This window comes from Propithecus coquereli, unplaced genomic scaffold, assembly GCF_000956105.1.
Source record: "Propithecus coquereli isolate 6110/MARCELLA unplaced genomic scaffold, Pcoq_1.0 Scaffold388, whole genome shotgun sequence".
Lineage (NCBI taxonomy): Eukaryota > Metazoa > Chordata > Mammalia > Primates > Indriidae > Propithecus > Propithecus coquereli.
In genome coordinates this window covers 532,537-549,633 of record NW_012149596.1, presented here as the reverse complement: position 1 = coordinate 549,633, position 17,097 = coordinate 532,537, and the positions used below count along the sequence as shown (strand labels likewise).

At 38.3% G+C, this 17,097-nt stretch overlaps 1 protein-coding gene across 2 annotated transcripts in view; it reads right to left on the bottom strand.

Annotated features, from left to right (window-relative positions):
* Nucleotides 1–17,097, bottom strand: part of JADE3 (jade family PHD finger 3) — a 140,316-nt gene that overhangs the window by 18,750 nt on the left and 104,469 nt on the right. For both annotated transcript variants that reach the window (XM_012652386.1, XM_012652384.1), the window contains exons 5-8: nucleotides 14,989–15,179; nucleotides 11,444–11,655; nucleotides 5,702–5,869; nucleotides 3,382–3,498 (exon numbers count right to left, since the gene is read on the bottom strand). In XM_012652386.1, the coding sequence (XP_012507840.1) occupies nucleotides 3,382–3,498; nucleotides 5,702–5,869; nucleotides 11,444–11,655; nucleotides 14,989–15,179 (688 nt within the window). The remainder of the gene's footprint in view (nucleotides 1–3,381; nucleotides 3,499–5,701; nucleotides 5,870–11,443; nucleotides 11,656–14,988; nucleotides 15,180–17,097) is intronic.

Genomic DNA, 17,097 nt, shown 5'->3' with positions numbered 1-17,097 from the left:
ATAAGGGCCCTAGAAGCCTTTATTAGAGGCTGGCAAACTATGGCCCACAGACCAAATGCAGCTGGCCATTTGTTTTTCTGTGGCTCACTAGCTAAGAATGGGAGCTAAGAATGGTTTTTGTATTTTTAAATGGTGGAAAAAAATCAAAAGAAGAATATTTTGTAATATGTGAAAATTATATAAAACTTAAATTTGAGTCTATAAAATTTTATTGGAATACAGCTATGTTCATTTGTTAAGTATCATCTGTAGCTTGCCTTCATGCTACAAAGGTAGTGTTGAATAGTTGCGAGAGAGACTACATGGCCCACAAAATCAATATTTATTACAAATATTTACTATCTGGTCATTTGTAGAAAAAAATTTGCCAACCCCTGTCCTAATCAATCATGGCCCCATGTAATGTCTTTGATCTTATCTTCCCATACACTCCATTCTGGTCTCACTGACTTCTTTCCTGTTGCTTGAACAGGCCAGATACACTCCTATCTCAGGACCTTTGCATTGGCTGTTCCCTCTGCCTGCAACACTTTTATCCTAAACATCTGCACAGCTCTTTCTCTTGCCTTCAAGTCTTTGCTCACATGTCACCTTTATAATGAGTCCTACCCTGACTACTCTATTTAAACTTGTAGCTCGAGTCCATTTCTCCATCAGCAAGGAAGGATCCTGGTGTTGAGGTTGACATATCTATCAAGGACAATAACTACCATGGCTTTCAGTGCTCTGAGGAAACCTCAGATGCATGGCATTCTGGCCAGGTGCCTGTGATTTCATATTGTTGGAGCATTCATTGTATCCCTGGATGTTGCAGCTCTCTATAAGTTTGCTGTGGTTGAACCAAGAAAGAAGGCATACACAGATTTCTACAGAAATTATAATTCCATGTACAATTCTGAGGAGATGAGCAAGGCTAGTATCTTTCAGACTGCAAAGTGATTTTGGAATATAAAGAATTTCTTTGGGTTGAAATACATAAAAGTTTATCTCTGACCTGTATTCCTGAACTATGAAACATGAATATGTGGGCTAGGGAATAGTTTCTCTTGATAAATAAACAATTAACAAATAAAAAAACTTGCAAGTCATGTCCCCTACCCCACATTCCCTATCTTCTTACTGTACACCATATTTTTCATTTCCATAGCACTTAGCATCTTCTAATGTGCTATTTAGTATTATTTATATTTATTTCTCCCAACTAAACACAAGCTCAATGGCACAAAGGTTCTTTGTTGGACAAAGACCCAAATAGACCCAAAGCCTGACGCATAATTAGGCATAAATATTAGTTGAATAAAATATAATTTCCTTTTTAAAAAATTTGTAGAGATGTGGTTTCACTACGTTGCCCAGGCTGGTCTCAAACTCCTGGGTTCAAGTGATCCTCCTACCTTGGCCTCCCAAAGTGCTTGAATTTATAGGTGTGAGCCACCACGCCCAGCCTGTAATTACTTACCAAAATTTTAAGAGTCTAAACTTGGTAAGATCTTTATAAAACAAAGACTCTGAATTCTAAGTAATGAAAATAAGAACCATTGCCCTGCAAATGAGAAACCTCTTCCAGAATGTTTCATCTATCCATCTGTTCATACATCATCCATCCATCGATCTAATATTTATTGTCTATCTACCACATCAGGGTGTGGGGGATCTAAGGATGAAACAGTCTGAGCTTACAGTTTACTAGGACAGATGAAACTCACAGATAAACAACTATAATAGAGGCAAAATGTAGTAATTCAGGGCTGTAATGTAAACCCAGGTCTGTTAAGGTCAAGGCCAATGTTTTCTCTCACCACAGTGTTGTTGCCAATTACTAGCCATTGTAAAAATCATCCTTCAAAACAGCAAAAGTAGGGGGAAAACGCAAGTATCAAAATAAGGAAAATAAGTAAATTACCGGACACAAATTTGATATGCTATTATAAAATGACTAAATAATAACTATGAAAACATCAAATATATTTTATTTTTAGTGGGGGAAACACATATCACAAACTAATCTATGGTATAATAAAACATGAATGTATTTATTCAGTAAGCACTAACTGAGCACTAACAATGGGCAGGCACTCTACTTTGTGCCAGGGGAAATTCACAGAAGAATGATACATAATCTTGGCCCTCAAGGGGCTCACATATGGGGAGCAACCAGGAGAGAACTTAGATAAACAGAAATAGGCAATGTCCTAGGGTAGTAGACCCCATGGGAATAGTTTTCCTTTACATTTTTTTTCTTTATAATTGCTAAAGTGCTTTAGTTAAAATAAATAAAATCAATCAAAAATGTTAAAAAAAGCAAGAGGACGTATCCAATTTTGTCAGATGTAAAAATGAATTTAAAAAATTAAAAGGGCCTTTGGGGGTCTAGATTGTGTGTTCTTTAAATATCACTTCCCAGTATAAGAACCAGGGCTCCTTGGAAGAGTGGCTGATTCCAATCTGGAGCAAGAAATCTACAAGATGTGTCTGGAACATACTGTCATGCCAGACAGCAAGGAACCTCACAAAACACCTAGAGTCACTGTCCCTACACTATGCCTTTATATGGCCCCTTTTCTGTGAAGAAGGTAGACAGGCAAATCTAAAGCCTGCAGCTCATATGCAGGAGGTCTAAGTAGCGGAAGGTTAGCCCTTCCTTCCCTCTTGCCAGCAGAGCCACCTTATTACATTTGGAATAGAAAGTAAAATGACATTATGGAAAGTGAGATTACAAAGGGTCAACTTTTGTGTCTTTGCTGGAGGTAACTGGCCTTTCCAAGTCCCATCCATGTTCCCCTCCCCCAACTGCTGCTATTGGGTGCCACACCAGCTACTACTACTTCAAGAAGCTGAATTCCTGTGCCCCAGATGTCTCAGAAAACTTTACTTGCACTACTATACACAAAGACATACGCCAATGAGAATTACTTTCAAAACTATCCACCAGAATTTATCCATTCAAACGCATCTTTCCCTTCCAAAATGCTCACTCAACCCAGCAACAGGGCTATCCGTCAAATCATCCTGCAACCCAAGTCCATCTACAGTTAGTGGGTAAGCCACACAAGAACATGGGCCTGGTTGTTTTAAAGTTTCTTTGCATCCAGGATGGTATCACCTAGCTTTAGAATTCAATTAATTCATCAGCTCTGACAGCAAAGGATGAAGATTAACTACCACTATGAACATGGAAAAGAATAAGCTGAATGGTCCAGAAGCAACATTAAAAAAAAAAAAAAGAGAGAGAGAGAGAGAGAGATTTGTATAATGGCAGAGCCCTAGGAGTCAGTGGGCAGCCTTCTCTGTGACCTTTTGGTTATAACACAACACTCACTGGGAGGGTGAGTCTGGCCAATTTGGTGTTAGCCCACTCTATCACTTCTCACTGAGACTTACCTGAATACAAGCCCCTGTCTTCAACTTGCACAAGCTGCAGACTAAGGCCCACCGACTGGGCGGGATGTGGGATATCTTTGTGATCGGTTCCATCCTCTCAGGACAAGCAATGCTGACCTAAAAATAAAACACCAGCATAAGGGAGAGGCACCAAGGCATTCTGAAAGTACCTGTTACGAACCACAAATGATGTTATGTGAAGCTCAGGACATCAAAACAACGAGGTAAGCCACGTCTCTTAAGGTTAATATGGAACTGAGAATAAATAAAACCTGTCTCTATCTACTGATCAGTCCTTTAATCATTTCCAGTAATGTAAATGATTCATATAAGGGATGAGAGGGAAGGAGTGTAGACTAGGCAATGGTTACCTTAATGAATCAAAGATATCTACACTTTACTTAGGAACCAAAGAAAGCTAAGGAAAGGAATTAAAATTCACAAAATCTAGCACCTGTTGTTATGTTAGAGATGATGCCACATGCTTGTTTCACTTCATCAACTAAGGATGAAAAACAGAGGCAAAGACAAGTCTTTCCATTTGGTTTGCAAAGGAATTATGATATTGTAGCAGCAAATTTATGTAATGAAGAGATCACAGCATATAAGTAGAAAGGATGAGGATGACAATATTTTTAAAACAAAGTCTTTAGAACCACACAACTATCATCAGCTTACCCTACTCCCTCAGCAAAAGTAGCCTCAAAGTGAAATTAGTCTTTGGGAGAATGTTGAAAGGAAAGAGATGCTTTAAAAAAAGATGGAAAAATTATTTTCCATATGAAAATAAGGGGTCAAGCAACTGCTGGTAAAAAGTGCTTTTATTTATTTATTTTTTTTTACAAAGATACACATGAGTTTCTAAGAGAGCGATAACTTCAAAAAGTGAACAACTGTCAACTAAGAATGGTCAAACTAGTACAAGTTCTGCCCACATCAGGAAACCAACAGAGAGATCTTGAATAGCACAAAAGGTACTGGAAACCATAAGAGAATGCCAATAGCTGAGAAAACTTATTTTGCTTTTAAGGAACTCTTCCTGAGTCATGTTTCAGACTTTTATAAGCTGAGAGAGCCTGCTCTATTAGCTGGGGGATTTGCTGCTGGAAACCAGTCACTTTCAAGCCAGAAACCTGAGAATTCACTTTACATGCCTGAATGTTCTTAGTAAGAAAAAGAAACTACTATTCAAATATTTTTAAAAATACTGATGTCTATAGCCATAAGAGTACAAAAGTATGTATCTAGGACTTTTAGTTCAACTCTGTGAGCTTGATTATCAGATGGTGAGTACCCTGGAACTAACATTAACAAGATTAACGCCAGGAAAATTTAAAGGAGAATGAACTGCTGATATAGTATTATTGGCTCCCCATTAACTGAATTCTGAAGTCTCTCTTGTCATGCAGTTAAAATGCCTAACAGATTTGCTGGCTTGGATAGGGGTTGGGAAGAGAGGGTGTGAGTGGGATATCCAAACAGCTAAAGAAAAAGAAAGGCAGCCATAAGATGTAAGGAAAAGAAATGTCTGGAAGCCCTGTTTTAATTTAGTATACACATAGCCCTTCAGGAAATACCAGCAACTGAAAGACCAGGTTAGACGATGAGTTAGATAATAATTATGAATAAAGGTATTAGGCAAATGGTGAGTCTAAGCTCAGAAAAGAGCTTCAAAGGAGAATGGATAAATAAATCATTGTATATCCATGTAATGGAATACTAGTCAGCAATAGAAAGCAATGAACTATTGATACACACCACAATATGGAGTGCTAGCCAGACCAAAAAGAGTATATACTGTATGATTCCATTTATATGAAGTTCAAAAACAGATAAAACTAATCTATAACAATAGAAATCAAAATGGTGGTTATTTTTGGAGGATAGGGACTAGAAAGTGGGTATAAGGCATCCTTCTTGGATACTCTATGTTATTTCTGGGGTGTTCCATGTCTTGGTCTGAGTTGTGGTTACAGATACATACATGTGTAAAAATTCACAAAACTCTACACTTAAGATTTGGCATTTTAAGGTAAGGTTTACCTTAAAAAAGTCTGCTGCTCATACTCTGGTCTTTTGCGGCCCTCTTCTCATACAAATTTATCAAATACCACTGGGAGTACCACTATAAATCAATCAGCATGGGCTTACATGTACACTTGCATTCAAGAAGGATTTAATGTAGCTGAAGCAGAAGCATTACCTCAGGAACATGGGCAAGCATGAAGCATCTTCATGCTAAGCCTGAGTCAATCTGAACATTGTAGGGAATGGGGGCACACTGGAGCAAATGGCCTTGCAGGCCTGGATGAATTCTTACCTCTGGAATCCACAGGGCACAGCTGACATGAGCCCATTTAGTCCCTGTCCTGGTGGTCTTCATGGCTCCACCTTTCTTTGGACATAACAGACATTGTGGATGAATGCCCACGACACAGGAGCGACACAGCCAGCTGCCTTCTGGGACCTTGAGGATGCCATAGCAGGCCTGGAGGCACGAGGAGGAGAGGGGAGAGTGGTCAGCATCTTCTTACCAGGGTCAATGTCTGTTCTGATGCACAGTCACAGAGTACCCTCTGCTTTTGGGATGGCAAATAAAGCTGAACAAGCTTATATCCAGGATTAATTTAAAAAAATACTCAAAGCAACTTCCAGCATCTGTCCTAAGATCAGCATGTCTGTCCATAAGAAGTGATTTTAAGGATGATAGAACAAGACTAGAAGGAGATATAGCCAACTGTTATCTGAGTCGTCAAATGTTTTACAGCATTTTTTCTTTTTTCCTCTGTTTTCTAAAGCTTCTTCAATGATTATGTATTACAATTAGTCAAATACTTATTGAACAACTTCTACATGTCATATACTATTGTGATCAAGAAAAAGAGTGTTAGAAAATAAACAGAATTAAACTTCTGAGGAACAAATTAATTCATGTTTATAAAAAGCCTAATAGTACCTGGCACATAAAAAGCACTCAGCAAATCACAGCAATTATTTGCTTGGGTTGAAGAAAAAGGGATTTGTGAATGAACCATGAATAGAATATTACTCTAATCACAATAATCCATAATGAGTTCTGGAAGCTGCTTCAAATCCTTTATAGAATGAAGTCGGACAAAGAAATAAATGAATTACTGGGGGAAGTGGGAGATTAGTTTGGGAAACTTTTCACTATACCCGATTTTGCCCATCTTTTCTTCCTTACTGCTCTACTCTATTACAGACTAAACCTGGGGGACACTTGTCTCCCCATATGGCCTGGCTAACACACCCTCTACCACTGACTGACTCAACATGGCAGCTTCAAAATCTCTGTCTGCCCCAGGAGATTTCATTTTCAGCTCAGATTCCAGTTATAACTGTTACCATCACATCTGCCCTCCTCTCCACCTGTTCCTTTTCTAAACTCCTTCTTTCCGCGTCAACACCATGCTTCTCATCTTCCAGATCCAAATTTGTGGACTTGTATTACTCACTTTCTCCCATCTGCTGTCTCTAGTGCTCACTATTCCTCCCTATAGAGTGGCCCTGAGACTCTAACCATCCTCTCCATTCCCATCACAACTGCTCTAAGTTCTCATCATACCATGCCTGGATTGATTTACTTCTAAATTTTCTTCCTCCCCCTTCACACCTTCAACCCTTCTTCTATTTAGTTACCAGATTCTTCTCACTAAAACAAAGAATTCATACCATTGCACACTGGCAAATTCTCCAAAGATTCCTTCTGCCCTCATCTCTCCCACCCCCACCTAAACTAGGGGCTGGCTGTTGTCTGAGGCCTGTTTTATAAAGCCAAGAAGTGAAGAATGGTTTTCACATTTGTAAAGGGTTGTAAGAAGGAAGAAGAAGAATATGTAAAGAGACTGTATCTAGCCCTTCAAAGAAAAAGTTTGCTGGCCCCTTATCTAAAGCCTGCTGTTATTCACATATCACTGTCTACTCTCGTGCCCCACCACACTCAAACACAAGGCTCCTGACTTGGACAGGCAGGCCCCCTGGTTTTCTTCATAACTGGTCATTTTAATTCTCGTGTCCGTATGTCTAAGCAATATCCCTGATCTACATGGTCAACTCCTCTTTGCATAGTCAGACCTTTCTCATCCTTCCAGACATGGCTCAAACTCCAGGCCTCTCTAAGAACCCTGCTTAGGTCACTGTATCCCCTTGTATCTGCCCCATTGCCTGACTCCTGTCCTCCACTCCATGCGATTTCCCTCATCAAGTACATAGTCAGCACCATGTATTCCTTTTCTCTACTATAGCTGTTGTGTTTCATCTCCTCAGTGAGATTGTAAGGTCACTGTGGGTAGAGGTTTTATCATCAATTTACCTGGAATGCTCCCTAAGTTGAGCTCAAGTAGGTCATTTGGTAGAACAAATTAATTACTCTCAAGAACTGAAGCTGGACTCCAACTATGCTGCTCTCATGACAGTAAGGCATCATTTTATAAGGTTCCTAATCTTTTCCTATTTTTAAATTTTTTTATTTCAATAGATTTAGGGGGTACAAGGTTCCTAATCTTTGAATCTCTTCTTTCTCTGAGGCCCAGAATGTTTGCTAGTTAATAAAAGCAAGCTTCCTCCCTAAAATAGAACCTCTTTCAGACTGGCAAAAGAGAAGCCACTGGCTGGCTCTAGAATTATCCTTTATCTCTGAGCCATTCGATTAGGCAGAACACCATTTACTGAGCCTTTTGTACACTTATTCGTAGTCATAAGAACACAGAAGCTTGTATTTCATAGCAGTGGTTCTCAACTTTTTCTGGACCACAGAATGATGAAGCCTGTAGACTTTTTCGAGAAAATTGTACACATGCACTGACATATGGCTTTACATATAATTTCAGGGGTTTAATAAACATAGTGGCAAGTATTATATACATGACAGATACAAAAACTATACAAGTGAATGTACCTTCAGGTAAATTGACACAGGTCTTAATCTGAGTGTTCAATATTTGGGCTAAGAAGCAGAACATGGATATACATAAAGAGGCTTGGAATGCCCTAACTTTCACATTAAAATTTTTTTTCTTTTAGAGATGGGGTCTTGTTCTGTCGCCCAGAATGGAGTGCAGTGGCACAATCAGAGTTCACTGCAGCCTCAAACTCACAGGCTCAAGCAACCTTGTCGCTCCAGCTTTCCAAATAATGTTCACATATTTTTAGACAAAAAATTTTAAGTTCATTGTTAAAACATAAAGTCTACTATATACACTTCTCCTGAGGAACAAACACTGAACATAATATGGTGGCAGTAAAGAAGAAAAATTATGTTTAATAAATTCAAATGTCAACATGTCCCCATTCTGTAAAGCAGTAAACCAAATTTTCCAAATAATTTTCAGTCACTTTTCAGTCAATAGAGGGAGCTCTAACCTAAGTATCTCTCAGAATCCAAGTGAATATACTCACTTTGGAAGAATCTTTGATATGAAACTTTAGATGGTACCAATGTCCCAGCTTTAATACATACCAATTCACATTCTGCAAGGCCTGGTCACTTGTTGTTGTCATCTCTATGTGAGGAAGCAGTGTCATTTATAGTCATTATTGGATGTGTTTTCAAAACAAATAAAACACCTTTGGGGAAAATTATTATGCTACACTTAATTTTGTTAGTCAAACAATCTGAAAATAATTCCTTAATATTTTGTTCCAACTATAAAGGAAAAATATAGAAAATATATACAGATGACATTTTCATTATTCCCCTTAAGCCTACTACAGATCCACAATCATTTATCTGATGGCCCTAGAGTGAGAAACATTAGGAAATCCAGTTGTTCAGATCTTACGAAAGTAATACAGTATATACATGGTATACTATCTAACCCCCCAGTAGGGCCAGGGGCAATACCATATAACCAAATACATTAATATTTCTTTAACAAAATATATGAGTATTTACACAAAATGGATAAGGACCACAAAATGGTCTCATATCGGGTGAGTTCTGGTATTGTCCCCAGATCAGTTCTGGTATGAAATTTCAGCAAAGATGTACAGTTTTCAGAGCTTTACAATTTTGGAACTGCAGAGAAGGAACTGTGGACCTGTATCATCAGATACTTAAGTTCATACTTAAATGGTAAAGATTTTCTGGTCTCACTGAAGGTGTGATATAAATGCCAATAATTGGTAGAGTGAAGATACATTTTCAAAATTCACTATTTTACAGGACATAGGTAAATGAAGAAAAAGACCCAGTTGGTCACAGAAAAATTCTGAGTACCTTCTACATATAGAGTGTTAGATTAGATGACCCAAGGAATTAAAACAGTCTTAAGCCCTAGTTTATATCTCCTATGTTGTCCATTCTGATCATTTTAGTCATTTTGTAGCCATAATGATCTAAAATACAAATCATATCCTTCAGGGTTGATGGGACAAAATAGAAGTTCCTTAGTTTGTCAGAAGGTCCTTCACACACGTCCCTTGTATCCCTCTCTACTCTCACTCTCCATGCCTTCCCTACTCTACCCCGCCATGCTACAATTCTGAAGCACTCAGAGTTGCCTCTGACATACTTCGCCTACTCTCAACACCCCTTCTAAACATGTTCTCCTCTCTGCCTGAACACACATTGCTGGTTTACCTGACATCTCCTTTTGGCCATTAAGATGCAGCTTGGATGCCACCTCCTCGAAGTTGTCCCTGACCTCCTATGTCCATCCCTCCTATGCATTTCCATAGCAGCTTGGACTTATATCTACAAAAACACTTGGCATACTATGCTAAATTGACGGTTTCCTTATAGTTCCTACATTAGACTATGATCAGCCTGGGAACAGAGACTATGTCTGCCTCTTCATCACCGACTGCGTCCTCAGCATGCAGCACATCCTGGCCCATGGAGTACTGTACCTATTTGCTAGATAAATTAATGAAATGAATAAAACACACAACAGGCTCAGAAGAGTAGGGGAGTTCAAGAAAGGATCTGAACTAGACCTTGGAAGATATGTAGATTTTTGATAGCTGGAGGTGGGAGAAGACATTTATAAATTGGGGCGTGGCTGAAACATGGAGATAGGACAGTGTCAGGAATATTCATCACTGCACCTTGAGTAACCTTATTTTGTTGGAGCATAGAGCTTATGGGTGAAAAAAGGGAAAGAGCTAAAAAGAGGGTTGATGTCATCATCATCATTATTAATTAAAAAGGCAGTGTGGAGGAAAGAATGACGAATAACTGGCTTGGGTAAAGTCACTTCACGTCTCCTGGTATTTGTGTAAAGTTGAGGAGTTAAATAGTCCTTTACAGTCCTAAAATTCTGTGATCTTTAAAAGTAGGGTGGAACATGTACTCACCATCAAATTGGTAGTAATTGATCAACACTTAAGTGCACATATAGTAGTAACATTCATCGGGTGTCGGGCAGATGGGAGAGGGGAGGAGGGGATGGGTATATACACACCTAATGGGTGCACTGCACACCGTCTGGGGGATGGACACGCTTGAAGCTCTGACTTGGGTGGGGCAAAGGCAATATATGTAACCCAAACATTTGTACCCCCGTAATATGTTGAAATAAAAAAAATAGAAAAAATGAAAAAAATTTTAAAAAAAGTAGGGTGGACCTAGCTTCCTGGGAGCCGTATATTTGGGGGATGGGGGAGGGCCTTGGGTACCAGGATAAGGAGTATGGACTTCCATCTGTAGGAAGTGTAAACTCACCAAGATTACTGGCCATGGGTATAACCTGATGATGCCACAGGGATTTAAAGGCAGAAGAAAGACCCCTCCCACCCCCCACTCCCCCAGGCAGGCAGTGAGGAGACTCCCTGGGGAAACTGAAGAAGGCAATCCCAATGGTCTGGGCATGAAGTAACACCATAAAGACCTGGGTTTAGCCCCCTGGGGTAAGTTAGTAAGTAAGTCATCTTGGAGATCATAAGAAGTATAGTTTCTAGAGGAAATACTGAAGAACAGCCAGGCCAAATCTTTATTTTCACCCTTAAATGCAAGCTGCTACCCAGATATGGGTACTGGAGATCATTACTGAACTTCAGAAAGGCTGATCGTGGGGAGGTGGTGGTCTCCAGTCTCACTAACCTGATGCACACAGACGTTACACTTATCACAGAACACCATATCATTTCCTTCTTCACTGTCTGGAGACCGGCACACATCACAGATCACATCTTCATCATACTCTATGCCTAGACCTTCCTCTGTCTCAATAGCATGGTTCATATTTTCATGGCAATGGCGTTCCAGGACTTCTATTGTCTTTTCCATAAGATTCTCATCAACTGGCCCACAACCTGCACAGAAATACAAACAATCAATCAACCCATCAGTCACCTGTCATTCCCAAATCATCTACTGTGAGCCCAGGTGCAGGGGTGGGTGGGATTCTGAAGGATAAAACCATCTCTTCCTTATCTACGACAACCAGATTTCAAAAAATCTTTTACTAGGGATATTCTTACATTTACCTATAATCATATATTGGTGTTTGACACATGAAAGGAGAAATATTAATACATTTCACCATATTCCTTAGAAGATATATTACTGACCCTTTCGATTTTCTATCTAAATCCTAGCCAGTCTCCTAAATCTCTCTCCATTTTTTCTTATTCCCACTGTGGGAAGACTATCACCAAGCTTTATAATTTTGAACACTTTATTCTGTAGCATAATAAAATAATTAAAATCACATAACTATTTGGACATAAATAATAATTTCATTCTTAGCAAATTAGCTTCAATGAGCACATCTAATGGCTATATAAGAAAATTTTCATATGAAAATGTATCAAGCCATAAAAGAAAATTCTAGGTCTTATGTGCATGTGATTATATATGTAAAATATTTTTTTCAAATCTGACTTTTAAACAAATCCAATAATATTTTTCAGTGGCAAACTATAATACAATATAAACCCATTAGCATTCACAGCATCTAACTTCAATTCTGAAATTACCTTTTTTGCTTCTTGATTCCTTTTTCCTTCCATACTTTTATTTTTGCTTAGCCTTCTACACTTATTAACCCAACTAAAAGATTCATATGGCCGACACTGGTTAACAACTAAACATTTTTTACTTGGGAGGACTAATGATTTTGTGAGAGCATGTATGTATTTATTCTAACAGCTTGTAAACTCAGGAATAATCCTCAAATGATCCAAAACAAATTTACTCAAGTATTCTACTTCATTTGTAATATAAGATATCTTAAGAAACTTTGGAATTCTACATAACTACCATTTTAATGTTTTGGCTATTCATGAAACCAAAAACTACCCAGGCCTTAAGTTTCATTTTTCCAGTCAAGACAAATTTCATATATTTTTTTTCAATAAAGGAGTATAGTGTCTGGTTAAAAGAGAACTTGGATTCAAATTCCAATTTCACCTCATTATTAGCTATGTAAACTCTGGCAAGTTACTTATCCTCTTTAGAGCTTAGTGTTCTTACTATAAAATGAGAATAATAAAATGAAGTTCATTGACTTGTTGTGAGGCTGAGATAATGTTTGTACATAGCTTAGTATGATGACTAGTACACAGTAAACACTCGATTTAAAAATTCCTTAATCTGAACCAAAGTTTATTTTAAGCTCTTAGAAGCCTCACTACAATATCATTCACTCTAAAGAAAAACTTGAGATAAGGCAATCCTCTTTTAAAACTTTCCCAAGCCTAAATACAATGAGGTATCCTGGAACAGAAAATGGTCATAAGTGAAATTCCAGTAAAGTCCGACATTTAGTTAATAGTAATGTATCTGTGTTGGTTTCTTAGTTTTGATAAATGTACCATGGTAAAGTAAGACGTTAACATTATGGGTACTGAAATTGCATGAGCTGTTTATGGGAACTCTCTGCATTAACTGTGCAACTTTTCTGTACATCAAACTATTCCAAAATGAAAAGTTTATTTAAAAACTCATCCAAAGGGAAGTAATTGCAAAATACCAAAGGGACCTCATTATAAGGTGGTTTCATGTCAAAGGCAGCATTGTAATGACTGCAATGTCTACAGATACTATCTATATGCATCATAAATACAACTGCATATTGAGCCATCAGTCCAATTGATTATGCCCTCATACTTTTACCTTCCTTCTGTCAGTCTTTTATTCCCTTCTCTTTGTGGTTTCCATCCTAAATTGACCATCTCCCTCTCCTCTTAGAGGGCGGAGCAAGAGAAGACATAAAACAAAGATTGAAAAATCAAGGAATAGGGGCCGGCGCGGTGACTCACGCCTGTAATCCTAGCTCTCTGGGAGGCCGAGGCGGGCGGATTGTTTGAGCTCAGGAGTTCGAAACTAGCCTGAGCAAGAGCGAGACCCCGCCTCTACTAAAATTAGAAAGAAATTAATCGGCCAACTAAAAATATATAGAAAAAATTAGCCGGGCACGGTGGCGCATGCCTGTAGTCCCAGCTACTCGGGAGGCTGAGGCAGTAGGATTGCTTGAGCCCAGGAGTTTGAGGTTGCTGTGAGCTAGGCTGACGCCATGGCACTCACTCTAGCCCGGGCAAAAAGAGTGAGACTCTGTCTCAAAAAAAAAAAAAAAAGGAAAATCAAGGAATAAGTATTGGTTACTGGCAGAATAAACACCATTGCCATGCCAAACTGGATTTAATACAATTTTAATTTTTTATTCACATGCATTCACATACCAGCCTTGAAAGAAAGAAAGAAAAAAGAAGGGACAGGGAATAAAAGAAAAACCACTGATCCTTCTACTAACTTGTACTAATGAACAAATGTGACTCAAACAAAAATGAAATCAAATGTATCCTTTACTATATCTCATACGGAAACTTACAAAACACCCACAGTTCCATAGGAAAACTTGAATCTGAACACTGCTTAGACTGAAAACAGGTGAACTATAGCTGTGTGTAAGTATAAAGTGAGTTTCCTTTCAGCCTGGCATTTCCCAGCCTTGCTGATACGCACATATTTACTTAAAATTATTACGTATACGTCCAAGATTTTTGTTTGTTTTTGCTTCATTTTATTTTCTTTCTTGAAAACTGTGTGACAACTCTAGAACTCACTGGAAGTAGCTAAGAACAGCTTTAGGGCTGTTTTGCTGTAGGCCTGCCATTCTTCTTTTTCCAGGCAGCAAAATTATAAGTTCTTCATTAAAGGGTACCGTCACAGCAACTAGTCAGTTGCAGTGGTACTGCCCAATGCTAAAGCTAGAGCTTTTCTCCAACCCCCGTGGCAGAGGGGCCTCTACCTTTGGCCCTGCTCACTGATCAGAGTGCTTTTCACGGTTGAGCCAGGAATTAGCTTCAGATTTCTTCTCAACCATAAGTCCAATTGGTCATGAACATTCTCCCACTCAGAATTGGGAAACAACCTCGTGAAACCTGCATGCCATCCCCGATTTGTGCTATTTACTGTGAATGAGGAAAGAAAAGGTCACATTTAAATGTTATTGCTCTATTTCAACATGTTTATGCATTTGAAGAAATACCTCATTAAGATAAGATCAAAGAGAAAAATAAATGAAAAGGCCAGAAAAGAAAGGAAGCAACAAAATGAAAGCACATTAAAGGGTCCTGACAACCTAAAAAAATTGTGAGTGAAGTTAAGTCAAGGCACAACTTACTTGTGAGAAAAGAACATACCCATTTCTGCAAGGTCTTCATTGAGTTCCTGAAGCCAGAAGATATCCATGTCATCTAGGTCGTAGCGGCACACAGATGATGCCAGCTCCATAATGTTGGTGTAGCCAGGCTCTGCGGTCTCTGGGCTAGAACAGCTGATGTACTTTCGGGGCTGGATAAACAGAACCTCCTTTACCTTCTCGGCTATAATCCTAGAAAAGCAAGAGAAAGACATTGGTAACAATCAACAAATGACAGATTCCAAGCACTGACCAGATGGGCCCAACAGCACTCAGGCCATACAGTGGGGTTGGACGCTGGATAAACATCCTGCTTTGCCCTGTGAGAGGTCTGGCAGATCCCTTTCTAGAAAGAAAATGATTCTACAAATTATTCTGTCATCTGCTGTGAACTTGCTGACAAACAATAGTCTTCATTCACCTTTGTGGATCCTGGGTCTTTATAACCATTCATTCTAATAAAATGTTGCTGCATTAGTGTGTTCTTGGTGCAATGGCTGCCAAGTTTATTTAGAAGGGGAAACTTGGGAGGGGGCAATATCTTTACAAAGGCACACCCATATCCTATACCAAAGATGTATTCCAGTGAAATTAATGATTTTCTACCATGGAGACAATACTGGATGGTGGTAAGAGTACAGGCTTTATACACACAAGCCTGTTTTTTTCTGTCATTCATTAGTGTAATGATCCTGGGCAATTACTTAATTTATATAAGGTTCAGTTTTCTTAGCTAAAAAGTAGGGATAACAATCATAAATTATGATAAAACATAATACCAAGCTTGGACTAGTATGACAATTATATGAAAAAAATAAAGTGTTTGGCATGGGGAATAGTAAAAAATTAACAGATGCTTACTAATGTCATTGTTATTGTTATATTCCTTATTATTTTCAATATTCATATGAGTTAAAGCCAAGAGGCCATGAAGTTATACACACTCAAGGCATTTCCCAACCATAAACAACAGCAACCATAAATCTGAGCCCAGGTAACATGATGGGATTAAAGATTCCCACTCTTGTATTAACTTCTCTAGCAGGCCCGAGCAAATCTATACTTCACCTCACCCCTCCTAACACCTAAAAGCCCAAGGCAAGGACACCAAGCAAAGGAAGAAATAAGTTTTTCATGCCAACAACTGATCCTACAACTAATGGTTTAAATACTGCATGAAGCATCAGAGAATTTAACCAAGAGACAATCTGGATTATTATTCCCTGGCAATTTTAAAGAACAAGGTAGGCCATCTGAAAAAAAAAAAAAAAACAGGGAAAGAAATAGATATACATATGTCAACATAAAATAATGAAAGTTATTTCTCTAGAAGTTTTCTGGAGCTAGTTTTTTTATTAGAGTCATTATATATGCAGAAGGATTCATAAACATATTCCTATGAATACATGTAAATATATGTAGGCTAAGTCCACCCCATAAATGTAGAGAGTATTTCCTCCTGAGCATTATTTCAAGAGCCTATGGTTCTAAATAATATAACTTGAATAAAGTTAATAACTACACATATCTGCACATTTTAATTTTCCTACCATATGTAGTTTTTAAAGCCAAAGGCAATAAATATTTGAAGAAAAATGCAGAAACCTCAAATATTAATTGAAGCTAAAATTTTGGGAACTACTAGAAGCCCGCTTCCAATGGAAACGAACCCATCTGAAAAGGGCACGACATACATATGAATTCTGCAGAGACTATGAGATTAAATATGCTGTGTTTCTTTGTTGCATGGCCTACAAGGTAATTATAGAACATCCATTTTTCTTTCAAGAGTCATCTTTTTCTAAAAGGAAGACTATTTTGCTAACTATTCATCTCAATTGCCTCAAATTCTACATGCAACGAGATAGACTATAAATGTTCTTGAATTAAACTAGTATGTTTATTAAGCTTCTGGAAGAAAACAGAGAAATATATATTTATGATCTTAGGGTAGGCAAACATATTTTAAATAAGACACAAAAGCCATTAACCATAAAGGAAGAGACTGAAAAACTAAACTAGAACTTTTGCTTATCAAAAGATACAATTCAATGGAAATCAAGCAGGTGGGAGGAGGGAGGAGGGGATGGGTATATACACACCTAATGGG